Source organism: Rissa tridactyla, chromosome 1, assembly GCF_028500815.1.
Source record: "Rissa tridactyla isolate bRisTri1 chromosome 1, bRisTri1.patW.cur.20221130, whole genome shotgun sequence".
In the NCBI taxonomy this organism is placed as follows: domain Eukaryota; kingdom Metazoa; phylum Chordata; class Aves; order Charadriiformes; family Laridae; genus Rissa; species Rissa tridactyla.
Genome location: NC_071466.1, coordinates 204,221,808 through 204,237,221, shown reverse-complemented (window position 1 = coordinate 204,237,221; position 15,414 = coordinate 204,221,808). Strand labels below are relative to the sequence as shown.

The following is a 15,414-nucleotide window of genomic DNA, read 5'->3' as shown; positions in this document are numbered from 1 at the left end:
TGCCGGCCCGGCGCACGCGCGCTGCAGGCGGAGGAACAGCGACGGGCCGTGCGCATGCGCCCAGCGCCCACGTGATCCGCCGCCCGCGGGGCTGGTGACGCGGCGGCTGAGGGAGCGGCGCCGCGGTCTGTCAGCAGCTCGCCTGTCAGCGCGGCCGGGCCCGAGGGCCGCTGTGGGGACCCGAACCAGCGGGTAGAGGACTCCCTGGGGGGAGCCCTGGCTGGCCCGCCTCGGCGGGCCCGGTGTGAGCACGTCACTCCCAGCTCCACTCCTTGCGCCCGCTCGCTGGGCGCCGTCCAGGGAAAGCGACGCCTCGGGGGCGGGGCCCGGAGCCGGGGAAGAAGTGCTCGCCGAGGCGTTAGCGGCTGGCGGGGAAAGGGGCTGCTTGGTGGCCTGGCCAGGGCCGCAAGCGGACTCGCCCAGAGCTTCCCCGGGCCCGCCGAGCTTTCTAAGGCGCCTTGAAACGGGCTGTCCCTCTGGTGAAGGTGGGTGCCGAGCTGCGTGCTGGAACAGGGAGGTAGCTGGAGGATGCTCCCACGGTCCTGTTCCTCTCTCCTCCTGTATCCCGATCTTTTCCTGTAGCAATAAAAGAGCACCTCTTGGTTAGTAGTCTTCTGCGGTATTGTTTTCATTGCTGCAGACAGCATGGTGCTTTTTACTACTCTCTTATCTATGTTCACTTTTTCCTCAGCAACACACATGGTCGCCCAGTTTGTTCTTCCCAGTGCTCTCTATTGCTTCTCCAACTTCGGCTCATCAGTTGCACCATTTTCTCACTCTTTCCTCTTGTCTATTTAACAGGGGTTTTCGCTTAATTAAAGCTTGTAGTAGATAAAGCAGAGGTATATAAATTTAATTTTTAAATACTGTTTTGAAAGTGATATGAAAAAGTCGAGAATTGAGCTAGCCATACACTCATCATTGTTGCCTTCTTTTGTTGCACTGTACATGATCATGCTCTCAGTTTCAACTCTGGTTTTCTCTGGCTGCTGCCAAATACGTGGATCAGCAAGTGCCTCTTGTGTTATACTGTGTGGATTTCCTTATAAACATTTCAGTGATGCTTTTACTTTAAAATCATTGCAAGACCTGAGTGGATACTTTGCTAGTAACGTGTCAGTCATCAGTTGATATCTCTGGAACATCCTAAGCTGTATGAAAAGATAAAGATATTGTTATCTTTTTGTGTATTTTACAAAAATATTTTTCCAGTATTTTTCATCAAGTTTTCTATATTACATACATAGAAACTGCATATATATTGAACTGTTTTTAATAAAATTCACACTTTTGGAGAATGAAGAAATTAACAAGCATGTTTCTCTTCAGTAATTAATGTATGATAAACACCAGTTGGATGTGTAAGCAAGGTTCTGTTGTATCTCAGCTAAGTTGTAGCTAAGTTACACCAGCAAGTTGTATTACTTAAAGCAGTATATTTATTGAATGTCTGATTTAAGTTTCAATTTAAATTGAACTGCCCGGCTTTTCATGGAGTTTTGTGTCCTCAGTAGATCAATAGTTGTTTATGCTGTCTTAATAGTGACTAATTAGAAATTGTATAATTAGTATTGCAGAGAAAGAAAACATGACAACTGTTGCTGTTAGAAAGAAAGAAGTCACTAGAGATCTAGATCATTGTGATATCCCATACTATGTTTCTGAATTTGTGGAAAGAGAAGTCGGAAATGACTATGGTTCTCTGAGGAAGCTAGACAACCTTGTTGATAAGCTATCTGAAAATAAAAAGCAGTTAGAAGAACAGGTAAGCATCTTTATCCCCCCCCCCCTTCTGAATATGTTGTATGACTGACTAAGTATATTTAACTAAATTAAAGCAATGTATTAATATCTCAAATGGTACTACTCTACATAGTGCGGTATTTTTATGTCAGACTCAATACTTCTCTGTGAATGTAGGTACTTACAGTTTCATCAGAAGTCCCTAAAAGAATTCAGAATGCCCTAAAGAATGCAGAAGATTCTAAAAAGTCTCTGAGTCGGCTTCTAGAGGAAGAAACTCTTCTATCTGATTCAATCAATAGCCACTTACTGAAAGCTCAGCCATGGATGGAGGATCTTGATGTACTGATTAATCAGGTAGAAGAGATTGAACGACACCTGGCCTATCTTAAATGGATTTCACGAATAGAAGAGTTAAGGTAAGGTTTGAGTGCTGCATATATGTTTTGAGACTAGTAACCCGGTTTGTCCCATCATTCAAATGCTTTAGATTTGAGAAGTTTTATCTTCACTTTTCAATATACAAATGATTATTTCCTGTAATCTTTAATGAATTTTTGACCTTGACTTTTTTTGTATTTTATAGTGATAGCATTCAGCAATATCTGATGACCAACAATGTTACAGAGGCAGCCAGTACTCTAGCATTCATGGCAGAACTGGATATTAAACTTCAGGAGTCATCTTGTTCTCATCTTCTTGCTTTTGTGAGATCCACTGTTAAATTTTGGCATAAAATTCTTAAGGACAAATTGTCGAGGTAAGAGATGTACTGTCGCTCCCTTGTCTGTGCATTGTTTGTGTTAAAGTTCGTGTTAAAGTGCATATTTTGTGTTGCAGTGACTTTGAAGAGGTACTAACCCAGCTCCGCTGGCCATTTGTGGGGCCACCGCAGTCTCAGGCATTTGGCCTTGCGGTACCAGCCAGTGCTCCTGATGTATACAACAATTTGGAGATGTTGTTTTGTCAGCTTCTGAAGTTGCAAACCTCGTATCCTTTTAAATAGTTGTGGTGTATTTTAGTAAGAGTAATAAATGTCAGAGATGCACATTCTTAAGGAGAATTATTTAAAATTTTGTTCTCCCTAAAGACAGACGATAATTTGAATTTATGTTACTTTGTATTAATATTAGAATGCTTTTGGGGTTTTTTTTGTTTAGAAAATAACAGGTGCCAAAGTTGTCCTTTTTGGCACATTGTAACTCCAAGTCATCAGATCTATTGCTCTCCTGGTAGCTGACAGTTCAAGTTTCGTGATGATCAGGCCTTACATGTTGCAGCAAAATTACCTGCGCTAGTAAATGGTGATGTGTATTTTATTTTATGCAGATAATACTTTCCTTTTGTAGCCTTATTTGAAATCAGCCTTAATCACTTTAATATGTCTCATCTCAGAAGGAAAGGAGAAAAAGCTAAAGATGTATGTCTTGGAAGGAGACTTTGCAAAAAGGGGAGACTACAGAAGGGTTTTCATTGTGCGGTGATAGTAGTCTGCTTTTGAGGTTAATCAGAAGGCACTACTGCCCATCCTGTTCCTTTTTTTTGTGAATTAAATCACAGCTAAAGCTCAACCAAACAATTTTTCTTGGAGTGTGGCCGCCTTTATTATTTTTTTTTTTTCCATTTTTTTTAGTCATGGAGCAGGAAGATACACAACTCTGAGTTAGTAGCAGTTTTGTTCTGGTGGACTGGGTCACTTAAATCAGTTATGTGAAAATGGGAAATCAGGTATTGAATTTATTAATCTCTTAAGTCTTTTATTCTCCTTTAATAAATACGAATAAGCGTGTCTCTTGGACAGCCCCTTTGTTTGGTACTAATAATGATGGTTTTCTGTGTTGGTTTTTTTTTTTTTTTTTTTTTTAACGATACGAGTTTCCGAAGTCAAACTGACTTAGGTGATTTGTATTGTCATTGGATAAATAATCCTTAGCAACTTGGGTTGTATTAAATATTCTGTAAACTGAAATATTTTGACTATCCTTCATATTTGAGGAATTTGATTGCATAATACTGCCTTCAGCCAATGAGGTAGAACTGAAAAATGTTTGTTTTTATAAACCTCTTCTACTAAAATGATGATGAATTCAACACTGAAATTCATCCTTGACTGTTAAACTTAGAGATGAACTGTTAACCAAACCTAAGCAATTGCCAGAAAAGTACTCTTTACCCCCATCGCCACCTATTATCCTTCCGATACAGATCATGCTGAATCCTCTTCAGAAAAGATTCAAGTATCATTTCACTGGAAATAAACAAACCAATGTTTTAAACAAGGTATGGGAGAAAGCAGTTTGATTTTTTTTTTTTTAATTGCTTTTTTAAGCAACAGTAGATTGCTGTATTTAAATTGTATAGCTTTAACACTTTCCTTTCTGAAATTAAGGTTCTTCAAAACTGTGCAGTTCTTGTGCCTACCTAAGTGTGGACAGACATCAAGATAACTCCTGGAGACCTTTCAGAGGCACAAGCATTTTTTTTCTGGGCCAGGTGATATTAGTCCCTTGCCCAGATCCTTAAGAAAGCGTTACTACGACCTTAGACTGACTCCCATCATTTCAGAAGCTTTGATTTATTTCCTCTGTCTCTTTGCAAACGAAGCTCGAGCTTATTGCTCGAGCTCAAAAGCTGTACAAAGCTCTGACTGTGATTTTCAGTATTGCATTTTGCCGCTGTCATGTAAGTGAAAGCGTTGGATTCTGCTGTTAGTATATAAAATGTGTTTAGTCTAAAGGTACTGTTATATAATTAGTTTTCTGGGTTACATTTTTTAATTGACATACAACAAAAGATGTGCAGTTTACCAGTTGGAAACTGACTCGCTTTTTGTATGAATTATCTTCAAAGACTGAGGATTTTTATCTGAGAATTATCACTGGAACAGGTTTCAGTGTGTTAATGCTGCTGTAATACATCTGGCGCAGAGTTTGAGGGCTGTTTCTAACAGTTTAGTTGCACAAGTCTATGTGCTTGTATTGACAGTCTTGGGTAAAAGTAAATATATTTGCAATCTTGATAGTTGCTACTACAGTGCTTTTTAAAATAATGTTACGTGTATTAGTGGGGAAGAGTTTTTTTTTAGACATGAAAAAAATTATTTCATAAGCAAACGAGAAAATTACGTTCAGGAGATGAAATTTGTGAACAGGAAGAGGTGAACAACTATTTTTCTAAAAATCTTGTGAAGAAAAGTTTGCAGGTGATCTAGTGTCAGATCAGAAAGATATTCCAGCAGAGTCTTGCTCAAATTTGTTTGGTTTTTTTTGTTTTTGTTTTTTTTAAATAATAACGAAGGGATTTCAAGTATTTCAGAGGACAGGCTCAGAGTTCACTCACAATGATTTAGCAAGTTGAGAAGGGAGTGTCCAAAAAAAAAAAAAGTCATGCAATTCAGTAGACGAGTGAAAATTAATATAGAAATGAGAAACGGACACGCAAAATGTGGATAATGTGAGTGCAGTTCAACAGAACATTCTTTGGCTATTGGGAGTGAGGAGGACAGGAACTGCTTCCATTTGGACTAACATTGAAAGAAGTATTCATCAGCCCATGTTTGTAGGTGTGGAAAGTGAAAAAGCTTAAAGGTGTTATAATCTGAAATGAGAAGGCCATAGATACCCCACTTCCACTGTGGATTGTGGTTGGGTACAATGACAGTAAGAATGGAGCTACTGGGAAGAGTTTTCTTAGGAGTGCATCCTTTTTGCTGTACCAAGAAATAAAGACCACACAGAAGAACAGGAGGAAGTATGAGAAGCAGAAGAGGACCTTGGAAGTGAGACAGCAGTAGAGAAGGGGGAGATAAAAAATGGAGCTCTTGCTTAAGAACAAACAGAATAATTGGTGCATTTAAGATAATTCAAATCCAGAAATACATTTTTGATACTGCTTTTATGAAAATCAAAGCTAAGTAAAACACAGTGAAAGACCTGTGTGATCTGAGATCAAGAAAAGGCAGGGGAAGAGACTAGTATTTTTAGAAGTTTGTGTTAAAATTTTAGTAGCACTTGAATAAAAGTTGTTTGGATGCATTTAATATTTTCTTTTCTTTTTTAAATAAGCCTGAGTGGTATTTAACACAAGTACTTATGTGGATTGGAAATCACGCAAAGTTCCTTGATGACAAAATCCAGCCAATACTGGACAAGGCAGGATCTTCAGTGAATGCTGGTGTAAGCGCTTTCATGGTTTTATAGATATGAATATGTAAGTCAACTTCTGATAGATATTTGTATGAGCCCGCTTCCACTGGTTTCACTAAGTATGTGGTGAGACTTAAGTCTAGTAGCAGTTTGTTTGCACATGTTAATACTTCCTATCTCTGACATTTTATTCGCTTTTTTCTTTCAAAAGCTTGAATTCTCTCGTGCTCTAGTAATGCTGATTTTGGAGAAGCTGGCTGCTGATATTCCGTGCCTGTTGTATGATGATGCGCTCTTTTGTCACCTTGTGGATGAGGTACTTCTGTTTGAGAGAGAGTTATACAGCGTTCATGGTTACCTCAGCAGCTTTCCCAGTTGCATGCACATTCTCTCAGAAGAATCCTGCTTCCAGAGGTGGCTAACGGTGGAAAAAAAATGTAAGACTTCCGTTAGATTTTGTTAGACTGTATTGCACGATCAGAAAGAAAGTATGCGTATACTTACACAAATAGCCTTCTCAAATAGGATAAGTCACTTGGACAGGGCTACTACGTAAGACATAAGTATTTTTATACTCTGATTTTTTTTGACTAAAAAGTAGTTAGACACTAATATTGCTTATGTAGTTTGTAGGAATCTTGCCCCTAAGCTGTATGGAATCTATAGGCTGCATTTTAGACAATGTTTTATTTATGTGTGTGCAGACAAGGATGGGCTTTAAATTGAAATAGGGGAAGCGTGCTAACTTTTGAGAAATTTAGAGGAAATATATTGGAAAGGAGCAAGCCAACTATTAAAAAATAAAACAAACCCCTCAATCAACTGTGATGTAACTGTTGATGGCATTGCAAATGCAGATACGTTGAAGCTGGTTTTATATGAAGCCAGGCATCAGTAGTTTTTATAACCTGAAAATGTAAAATTTAACTTACTAGAGATAAGGCTTTTATGTTTATATATTTTAGAGGGGGGTTTGTTAGAATTTTTTTTTTTATTAAAAACTTAAACAATTTACAAGTTTTGTACATCTCAGTTGCTCTTCAGAAAATGGACTCTATGCTTTCATCAGAGGCTGCGTGGGTATCGCAATACAAAGATATCACTGATGTAGACGAAATGAAAGTCCCAGACTGCGCTGAAACTTTTATGACTCTGTTGTTAGTTATAACAGGTAATTATTAATCTATGCACGTTGCTCTTGTTTGTAATGAATAGTAAAAAAACTTCAGCTAACAGAGTTCTTTACTAAATATCCATTGTCAGCAGTAGTCACCAAATAAACTGCAAATATCACAACTTTGCAACGTTAATAAAAGCTTTACAGTTCATTTTGTATTTTGGACACTGAAGCAAGAATAATCTTGTGCTAGTGACATGTTTACAAAATAATAATTAAAAAAATACATTTGATGTTTAGCATATTAAAACTTGTTCATACTTTAGAGAATATAATTTGTTACAATGCAGTGATAAAAAAAATCCTACTGTTCCTTTTGACTCTGTGGCAATTCAGAAGCTATTAAGTAACACCTGCTTTCTTGGAAGAGAATATAAGAGTAAATAAGTTTTCAGGAGACACTTAATTGCGTGTTCAACGGCTTTATCTTACTCTGCGTGAGTAGGCTTTAGGGGCTGCCCTGGGTGGTGTGATATAATCACATATTGCTTAAAGTATTAGAATACAAAATGCTGGTGGAATCAGGAGGGGGAAGAATGTAGTTTCTTTACATGTTTAGCTTTTGCACTGAGTAGTTTCCCTGAAATCATTAAAGTATGTCAGCCATTTTAAATACTATATGATGTTCTCACAGGCCTAAGGTTGTGTAGTAAGACAACTGTAATGTTTCTTTTGAAAAGCTTTTATTCAGTGATGGAAAGCCTAAAACACTTTATTAATGTCTTTCCAGACAGATATAAGAATCTTCCAACAGCTTCCAGAAAACTACAGTTCCTGGGCCTACAGAAGGAGTTAGTTGATGATTTCCGGATACGGTTAACTCAAGTAATGAAAGAAGAGACTAGAGCTTCCTTAGGATTCCGATACTGTGCAATCCTTAATGCTGTTAACTATATAGCAACAGTGTTGGCAGACTGGGCTGACAATGTAGTAAGTAATTATTTTATTTAAAAAAGAAAAAAAAGAACTTTGGATGTTTTTTATAACAAATATTTTATTTTCAACACTTTTTATCTAAGTGTATTCAAAAGAATTAATTACTGAAAAATTAGAATGAGATGCAAATTCAGATTTAATAAAAGATGTATAAATAAGGACGGATTATTGCTTGAGATCTAAGCTATATTAATTGTAAACTTTCTAGGGAAATGCAAGGAGAGCCTGGGGATGGAATAATCTGAACAGACAAAAAAGTAGTCTCTTTTACGTGCTTTGTATTGTACAAAATTAGTGTGTTGATTTTTTGAGATCTCTGAGCCAGTATTAACAGCACTGATGTTGAAGTGCGTGCAGTAGCCTGTGCACAATGCATGAACTACTCCTGTGGCAGGTTAGCTTAAATGGATTCAGCCCGGGGGTCTGCATTGCGACATGGTTTAGGTACTGCTCAGAAAGGCTGCTCGCTGATAACTGGGAATTGGGAATTAATTATTTTGCTATATAATAGCCTGGTGTCAGCATGATTATTCTGTAGGGTTTCAGCTTTTCTATGATTATTGGTACAAAAGGTCAAAAAAAAACTATTACACATGATGATTACACATGATTCTATGTGTGTGGAAATAGGTATTGTGTGCGAGATGGGCAGCCTCTAAATTCTTTTTGTCTTCACAGGAAACTATAACTTTAGCAGAGGATAATCTTGATTTGATAGGGCAGCAGCCTTCATGTTGTATAGCTGCCTCTACCTATGTGTCTTGACCCGCTTGAAAGCACAACCAACAAGTTGTTACCATTATGTCACATTAAATTTGATCCATTTTCTTGATTTACCAGCCCAGTAAATTTATGATTTAATGAACAATTATTTCTAATACAAATTACTATTAAAGATTCTAGTTTGCTTTTTCAAACATTAAAAAGAACAAAATTGGGGTTTTTTAAGCATTCTGCTGTTAATCTTTAAATATCTTTTTAGTATTTCTCTATATCTATTCCTATTATGTATTTGCTGTTGTATCTGAAACCTGTATCAGTTCCATCACTGGGATTAAACCACCATGCTAAATCAGGAAAGACAGGAAAGTGTTTTTAAAATCTTAAGTTTATAACTGTGTCAGGAGTGTGTTTTCTAGAACTGTGCCTATTAAAAGTACCGATCCGATGAAAAGTTCAGATGGTAAGATTATTTTTTGTAGTATTCATGTCTGGTTTTGTTTCTCTAGTTCTTCTTGCAGCTACAGCAGGCCGAGCTGGAGGTTTGTGCAGAAAGTAACACTGTCAGTAAACTCCAGCTAGGGCAGCTGGCCTCCATGGAGAGCTCTGTCTTTGATGAGATGATTAACCTCCTGGAACGCCTGAAACATGACATGCTGACTCGTCAAGTGGATCATGTCTTCAGAGAGGTCAAAGATGCTGCAAAGCTGTACAAAAAAGAGAGGTGATTCTGTCTGCTTACTCTCCTCCCATATTACAATATTATTTCCTGTTAAAAATACTGAGGTAAATAAAGGTAGGAATAACTAATAGGCAAATTTATTTTCCTGAATAGGAATGGCACAGGGTACTAAGTTTTGGAAAATTCTCTGAACGCTTACTTCAAGACTATGTTTTGTTTAATGCTATGTTTTCTAAAGTAGTTCCACAATCAGTGGGGGTGTTATCTTAAAAATCCTGGGAAGAATTCTGGATTGCTCTTATTTGGACAATAATTTTTTTCTTCATAGTAGTATTAAAGAGTTAATATAAAATGGCCTGTAATGACTGTTCTGTCTTCACAGATTCATAGGGCTTCTTGGATATTTGCTCCAGAGTAGAATTTCTTGTACTTCGTAAGAGGAACACAACTCTGTGATTTTTCTGGATTAGATGGGGTTTCTTTGAATGGCATGTACAGAGATTTATAACTAAAGCATGAGTTTAATATTAAATGAAAATTAAACATAGCATTAGACTGTGATTACTTTTAGATTTGAAATGGGAAAGGAGAACTCCCTTGCTCTCTCTGAATCATTGTAAATGTGTAAGATTCTTTTAAAGGATAATTTTAACTTCAGTTGTCATATAAATAACTTCATTATAATGACTTCAGTGTGATAATTTCTTTCAGGTGGTTATCTTTACCATCTCAAGCAGAGCAAGCAGTAATGTCTTTATCGAGCACAGCTTGCCCAATGTTGTTGACCCTACGAGACCGCTTGCTACAACTGGAACAGCAGCTGTGTCACTCGCTGTTCAAAATTTTCTGGCAAATGCTTGCTGAGAAAGTGGATTTATACATATATCAGGAAGTAGGTATCAGCAAAATGTGACCAGTGCAGTGTAAGTGTTGGTGACAGTCCTAAACAGCAGATGCACCTCTGTCTTTGTAGATAATTATGGCAAATCATTTCAATGAAGGAGGAGCAGCACAACTCCAGTTTGACATGAGTAGAAATCTGTTCCCTTTGTTTTCACACTACTGCAAGAGGCCAGAAAACTACTTCAAGCAGTAAGTACGCAAACTTCTGATCTATGGGTATTTCAGAAGTGAACGTCCAGATGAATAAATATTTAGTCTAGAAACAATGTGGCAAAGACAGGGTATTTGTTTGTTCCCTAATGATACTAATTAGGGAAAATGTTCAGATTCTAGCAACTGTCTGTTAAACTGTGCTTGTAAAATATACTGAATAAGAACTTTCTAATTATCTTAGGGGAAAATGTAGTTAGGGAAAGCTAGACAGGTTCACTGGTAAAATCTGTTCTGTGTTTTTAATACTGGTGGAAAAACTTAAGAAGCAAAAGCCAGGCTGAGCACTGGAAGACAAAATATTGATGCTTACGGAATACACATGCATAATGGGAAAGGCTGAGAGTAAGAACAAGTATACTATTTGCTTTGATCTGAAGCAGTACTTCTCAGTGCAATACTTCTCATCCTTTTCAGAAGTCCATGGGGACTTGCTAATCACTGTGTGCACAAAATTAAGTGTATCATCTCATGGGTGCTTCTCATATTGATCCATACAACTTTTTCCTCTAGCATAAAAGAAGCCTGCATTATCCTGAACCTGAATGTTGGCTCTGCCTTGCTTCTGAAGGATGTACTACAGTCAGCTTCGGAAAATGAACCAACGTTAAATCCAAACCAGCCATCTGCAACAGCAGCACTAAATGAACTTGGCGTTTACAAATTAGCTCAAAAGGATGTTGAGATTCTTCTCAATTTGAGAGCTAGTTGGCCAAATACAGGAAAATAAAGACTTCAGAAATGGTGCATAACATGGTCTAGATTTCTCATTTCAAACAAAAGTGAAGCTAATATGTTGTAATATACTTAGGTTAATTTTTTTCAGTACTGTATGCTGGACAATTGCTTTAATCTAATCTTATGCCTTATTGTATACAGTTCCAAAAAAATTCCAAAATGCTCCCGACTTGGTTTTGAACTGCACGGATCTTATTTTCCACGGCCACTTTGACGTTGCATTTAGAAGCTAAAACTTTCTTCATCTCTAATGAATATGTCTGCCTTGTCAGTGCTGTGTGCTGTAACGTCATTCTAAGCAATATTTACAGTGGAAACGCACCTTTGTACAATATGGACAACTCTTCCTTATGCACTGGTCCACCTTCACTTAAACACACGTTTTACATCTCTAACTCACAGGCAATGGATGTTGTGTATTAAAATGTGTATATGCAGAACACAGAAGGAGGGAATGAATGAGTATGAAGGAGTATGTCACTTTGTTTTCTTTATTCATACTAATTCAAGCTTTTTTTCCTTGGCTGTACCAGAGCTTTTTTTAAAGCTTCTCCTTAAAAATTGCATAAATACTGTGTTGTAAGTTTGAAAATGGCATTTTACTTGGAAGTGCCACCTTTCTTTAACTGTGGGCAGTTGTCATAACTTGCTGAAATTGGTCCTTAAAAAAAAAACCACCACAACACAAGCTCAAAAAACAACTTAAGAAACAGCTCAACTCGTAAAGTTAATTTTATTCAATGGTAATGAGCCAACAAGTAACAGCCCCTTACTGTAAGCTACAAACTGTAGGAGGAAACTTGAAAATGCTATTTTAGTTGTGTAAAAGAGATCTCTAGGGTTGTTTTTTTTAACCACCTAATTGTATTAAGAAAAGCAATTCTCAAAATATCCCCCTCCAGGGCCGGGTAAACATGAACAAGTTTTTGTCATTTATCCTTTTCAGGATATCCTATCCTTGTTCAAACAGGGGCGGGGGGGTTGGGGGGTGTTGGAGGTGAGAAAAAGAGGGTACTGCTAAAAATCAGTTGACAAACCAGAAGAATTGAGCAAGATGCCTATTTTTAATATATATAGCAGACCACTGCTCAAACTAATACGCAGCCCAGCTCTCCAGCATCTTTTTCTTCCTAAGACAGAAAAAAAAGAATTTTAGTTAAGTAGCAACGAGAATGATCAGTTGCAGTTACCTTTCAGTGACTGCAACAGTTACCAAAAAATTGCCCCCTGAACCAGACTTTTACCATGAGAAATTATTACAATGCTGAGCTTTGAGCTTGTTTCACATACAGGTGTGCTGCTGCCTCTGGAAAAGAGGACAATGCTGCTTCACTATCTCACATTTCTAGAGGAGCCTTTGAACCCCTGGGCTCCCCGGTAACCCTCAGTCTGCGCTGAGGCTGGGTAACCCGAGAGGGCTGCTTTGAGAGGATCCTGGAACCGAGGTGGTGGAAGACAATGAGGTGGAGCAAAATGCAGTGGTGGAGTTTGGTTCAGGTTACAGCAAGCCCAGCGAGGTCAGGCAAAGTAAAGGGGTTAAGCTTAAACCAGGAAGTCCTTTCATTATATAGTTATGTAAATAAAAAATAAATCTCAGTAAAGTATCGCCTGTGCATATCCCCCCCTCAAAAAACCCACAGCCCACCTTTCAATAAAACTTACACTTCTTCCTTGAATACATCCAGTGTGATATTCGCATCCTCTCCAAACTGCAGATCTTCAGTGCTCAGTCCCAAAGTTTTAAGAGCTAAAGTTAGGGAAGAAGAATTTTCTATGCAAGTCTTGGAAAGATTAATTTAACATTTTAATGTGTCCTAGATACAATAAAAGGTAAACATACGTAACTTAAACAAACGTAACTTAAACATATGAAATTTTTTTTTTCAGCTTTCCAAGTTACCAGGTTGTGTGTTGGCAGATGTGCGGATGCTTTTAAACTACACGTATGCCTGGCTTTGAAACCATTGTAATAATTCCATGTGCAAACAAATACAAGCCCCTTAGCGTGGTCTGCTGCTCAGGTGAGACGCACCTTCCCTGTACTGCGCTGCCGTGATGTGGCCTTGCCCCACAACGTCCAGCAGCTGGAACATGGCGGCCAGGTTGGCCTCGTCCATGAGGTAGGGGTACTCCCCCTCGGCCCGCTTTCCAGCCTTCACCCTTTCCAGCGCCTGGATCAGGAACTCGCGTGGTCTTTCTGCAACGAAGTAAAATTACCCACAGCCGCAGGCGACCGAAGGCCACACAACCCCCTTCCCCGCCATTCCCCTGCTTTTCGCGGCGGCGGAGGCCCCACAGCGGCCCAGCCCGGCCTTGCGGTGCCGCACCGGGTCGGTGGTAGAGCAGCAGCGCGCCGAGGCGGTGGAGCAGCTCGGGGATGCGGTGCCGCTCCAGGTAGTCGCGGCACTGCCGCTCGCCCGCCGCCATCCCGCGTTGCCGGGAGACCGCGCGCGCCCCGCCCCGCGCGCAACGGCCGTTAAACTGTCCCCGCCCCGCGCGCAACGGCCGTTAACCCGTCCCCACCCCGCCTGAGGTGTTCCAGGCGGGCCGGGCTGAGGGAGCCGGCGGGCGAGCAGCGGGGGCGAGAGCGGCAGCCGCTGGTACGCGGAGGGGGAGCCCTCGGGAAAGGCAACGCCACGCGGAAACGGCGGCGGGGCGCGGCGGGAGGGAGGGAGGGAGGGAGAACAGCCGCTGGCCAGAGCCGGCGGCGGGGGGGCGCTCGGTCAGTCGGCTCAGGGCGTCAAGCGGGGTAAAGTGGGATTACCGAGGCTTTACCGACTGCGCGGCCCCTGCCGCCGTGGGCAGAGGGGGGAAGCACAAGTTAATTTGCCCAGATGTCATCGCGTTAGCCCTAGAAGCGACAGAAAATCGTCGCTTCCAGCCAAGTTGCTAGTTTGTGCCGCAAGTGCAGTAATTCACGGAGAAAGCAAATTACACTCTATTGTTTGTAACATTTATGCAACTCTTCCTACTTTCAGACCTATTTCCTTCCATATGCGGCAATGCAGACTACACCTTTCGCTTTTTCCCATACACCGTCCAGTACCTGGACTACCTTGTTAAAGGTGGGCTTGGTTAATCTTAGTAAACGTGAGGGGATAACAAAATACTCAGATGCCACCTAGTGGAACGGCAGCATCTGTGCTCAATACCGCTATGATACGCAAAATCAATGATCAGCAACTAAGACTAAGAAAGGTTACATTTTTGAATAATTTTATAGGTTTGCAGCGTAGTCTGTGCAGAGAGGAGCCATCAAAGAACATTTTTATTGTACTACTCACTGTGAGCAGGAGAAAGAAATAAAAGTGCCCCACTAAAAAAAAAAAGTTCAAACAAATCTACGAAGACATAACCATCTGCCATCAAATAAAAATAGACAATGATAAATAAGCATATAGTAAAGAGAAAAAAATGGCATTGCTGTGAAAAGTCTAGCACTATCCACATTTAACTATTTACCAAAACTAAAATATCACAAGACAGCAAAATATCACAAGACATTCACCTTTTTTTTTTTTTTTGAGAATGAGTGGGAGAAAGGCAGCATCCCAAACTGCAAAGATTGTACAGCCATGCTCTGCCTGTATTCTTTAATATTTTAAAATGATTACGCTACCTGCTTTAGGGCTAGAGGAAGTGTAGGTTCATAAGTCGCCTCCCTTGACAGGGACGTGGCAATGATGAAAACCTCCTTTTCCTAAGGAATACAACTACTGAACTTACTCCTGCATTTGACTTTTCTGCGTCTTTCAATAGAGCCTGCAAAGCACTAAGTTTTTCCTAAAGAAGAATGATGGGAGAAAGTGTAGACTGAAGTGCAGAGAAGAACAAACAAGACACTGCACTGGCCAGCAGAGGAGAAAAAGAGACATGGAAAATATTGGACTGGAGAGAAAGGCAAGTCAGTTAGTGTTTGGGGCAGGGAAAACAGCATTTGGCAAAGGAAGTTTCTCCTTTAGTGGTCAATAAAGATAACCAATATAAAATACGTAAGTTGAAGGCTGAAAGTTTAAGAATAAACACCAGAATTACAGGTTGAAGTGTATTTTTCTGAGGAATGGTTCAAAAATCACTAAGCAGAGCAAACCCCAATTTGATTTATAACTAGGAATATTTTTTTTGTTTTTATTTAATGTCACTGTTGAGAAAGCACAGTT

The 15,414-nt window shown here is 39.6% G+C and overlaps 2 protein-coding genes across 7 annotated transcripts; one reads left to right on the top strand and one right to left on the bottom strand.

Moving 5' to 3' along the window:
- The first annotated feature begins 68 nt into the window (after positions 1 to 68).
- RINT1 (RAD50 interactor 1) lies at positions 69 to 11,734 on the top strand. Of its 6 annotated transcripts, XM_054209902.1 has the most exons (15): positions 69 to 485; positions 965 to 1,163; positions 1,570 to 1,765; positions 1,921 to 2,162; positions 2,330 to 2,503; positions 2,584 to 2,733; positions 3,867 to 4,023; positions 5,808 to 5,918; positions 6,100 to 6,325; positions 6,922 to 7,059; positions 7,796 to 7,995; positions 9,231 to 9,445; positions 10,115 to 10,295; positions 10,377 to 10,495; positions 11,030 to 11,734. In XM_054209902.1, exons 2-15 carry the CDS (start codon positions 1,156 to 1,158, stop codon positions 11,244 to 11,246), a joined length of 2,334 nt encoding a protein of 777 aa, XP_054065877.1. In that variant the 5' UTR covers positions 69 to 485; positions 965 to 1,155; the 3' UTR covers positions 11,247 to 11,734. The 6 variants fall into 6 exon arrangements, with proteins under 6 accessions (XP_054065877.1, XP_054065908.1, XP_054065888.1 ...); XM_054209933.1 differs by lacking the exon at positions 965 to 1,163 and having other exon boundaries at positions 69 to 602; XM_054209923.1 differs by lacking the exon at positions 965 to 1,163 and having other exon boundaries at positions 70 to 485.
- Positions 11,735 to 12,340: 606 nt separating this feature from the next.
- Positions 12,341 to 13,681, bottom strand: EFCAB10 (EF-hand calcium binding domain 10). Its single transcript, XM_054210015.1, has 4 exons — positions 13,582 to 13,681; positions 13,287 to 13,451; positions 12,917 to 13,001; positions 12,341 to 12,384 (listed from the first exon to the last, which is right to left on the bottom strand). The coding sequence occupies exons 1-4, from the start codon at positions 13,679 to 13,681 to the stop codon at positions 12,348 to 12,350; spliced, it is 387 nt and encodes a 128-aa protein (XP_054065990.1). The 3' UTR covers positions 12,341 to 12,347.
- Between the last annotated feature and the right edge of the window lie 1,733 nt (positions 13,682 to 15,414).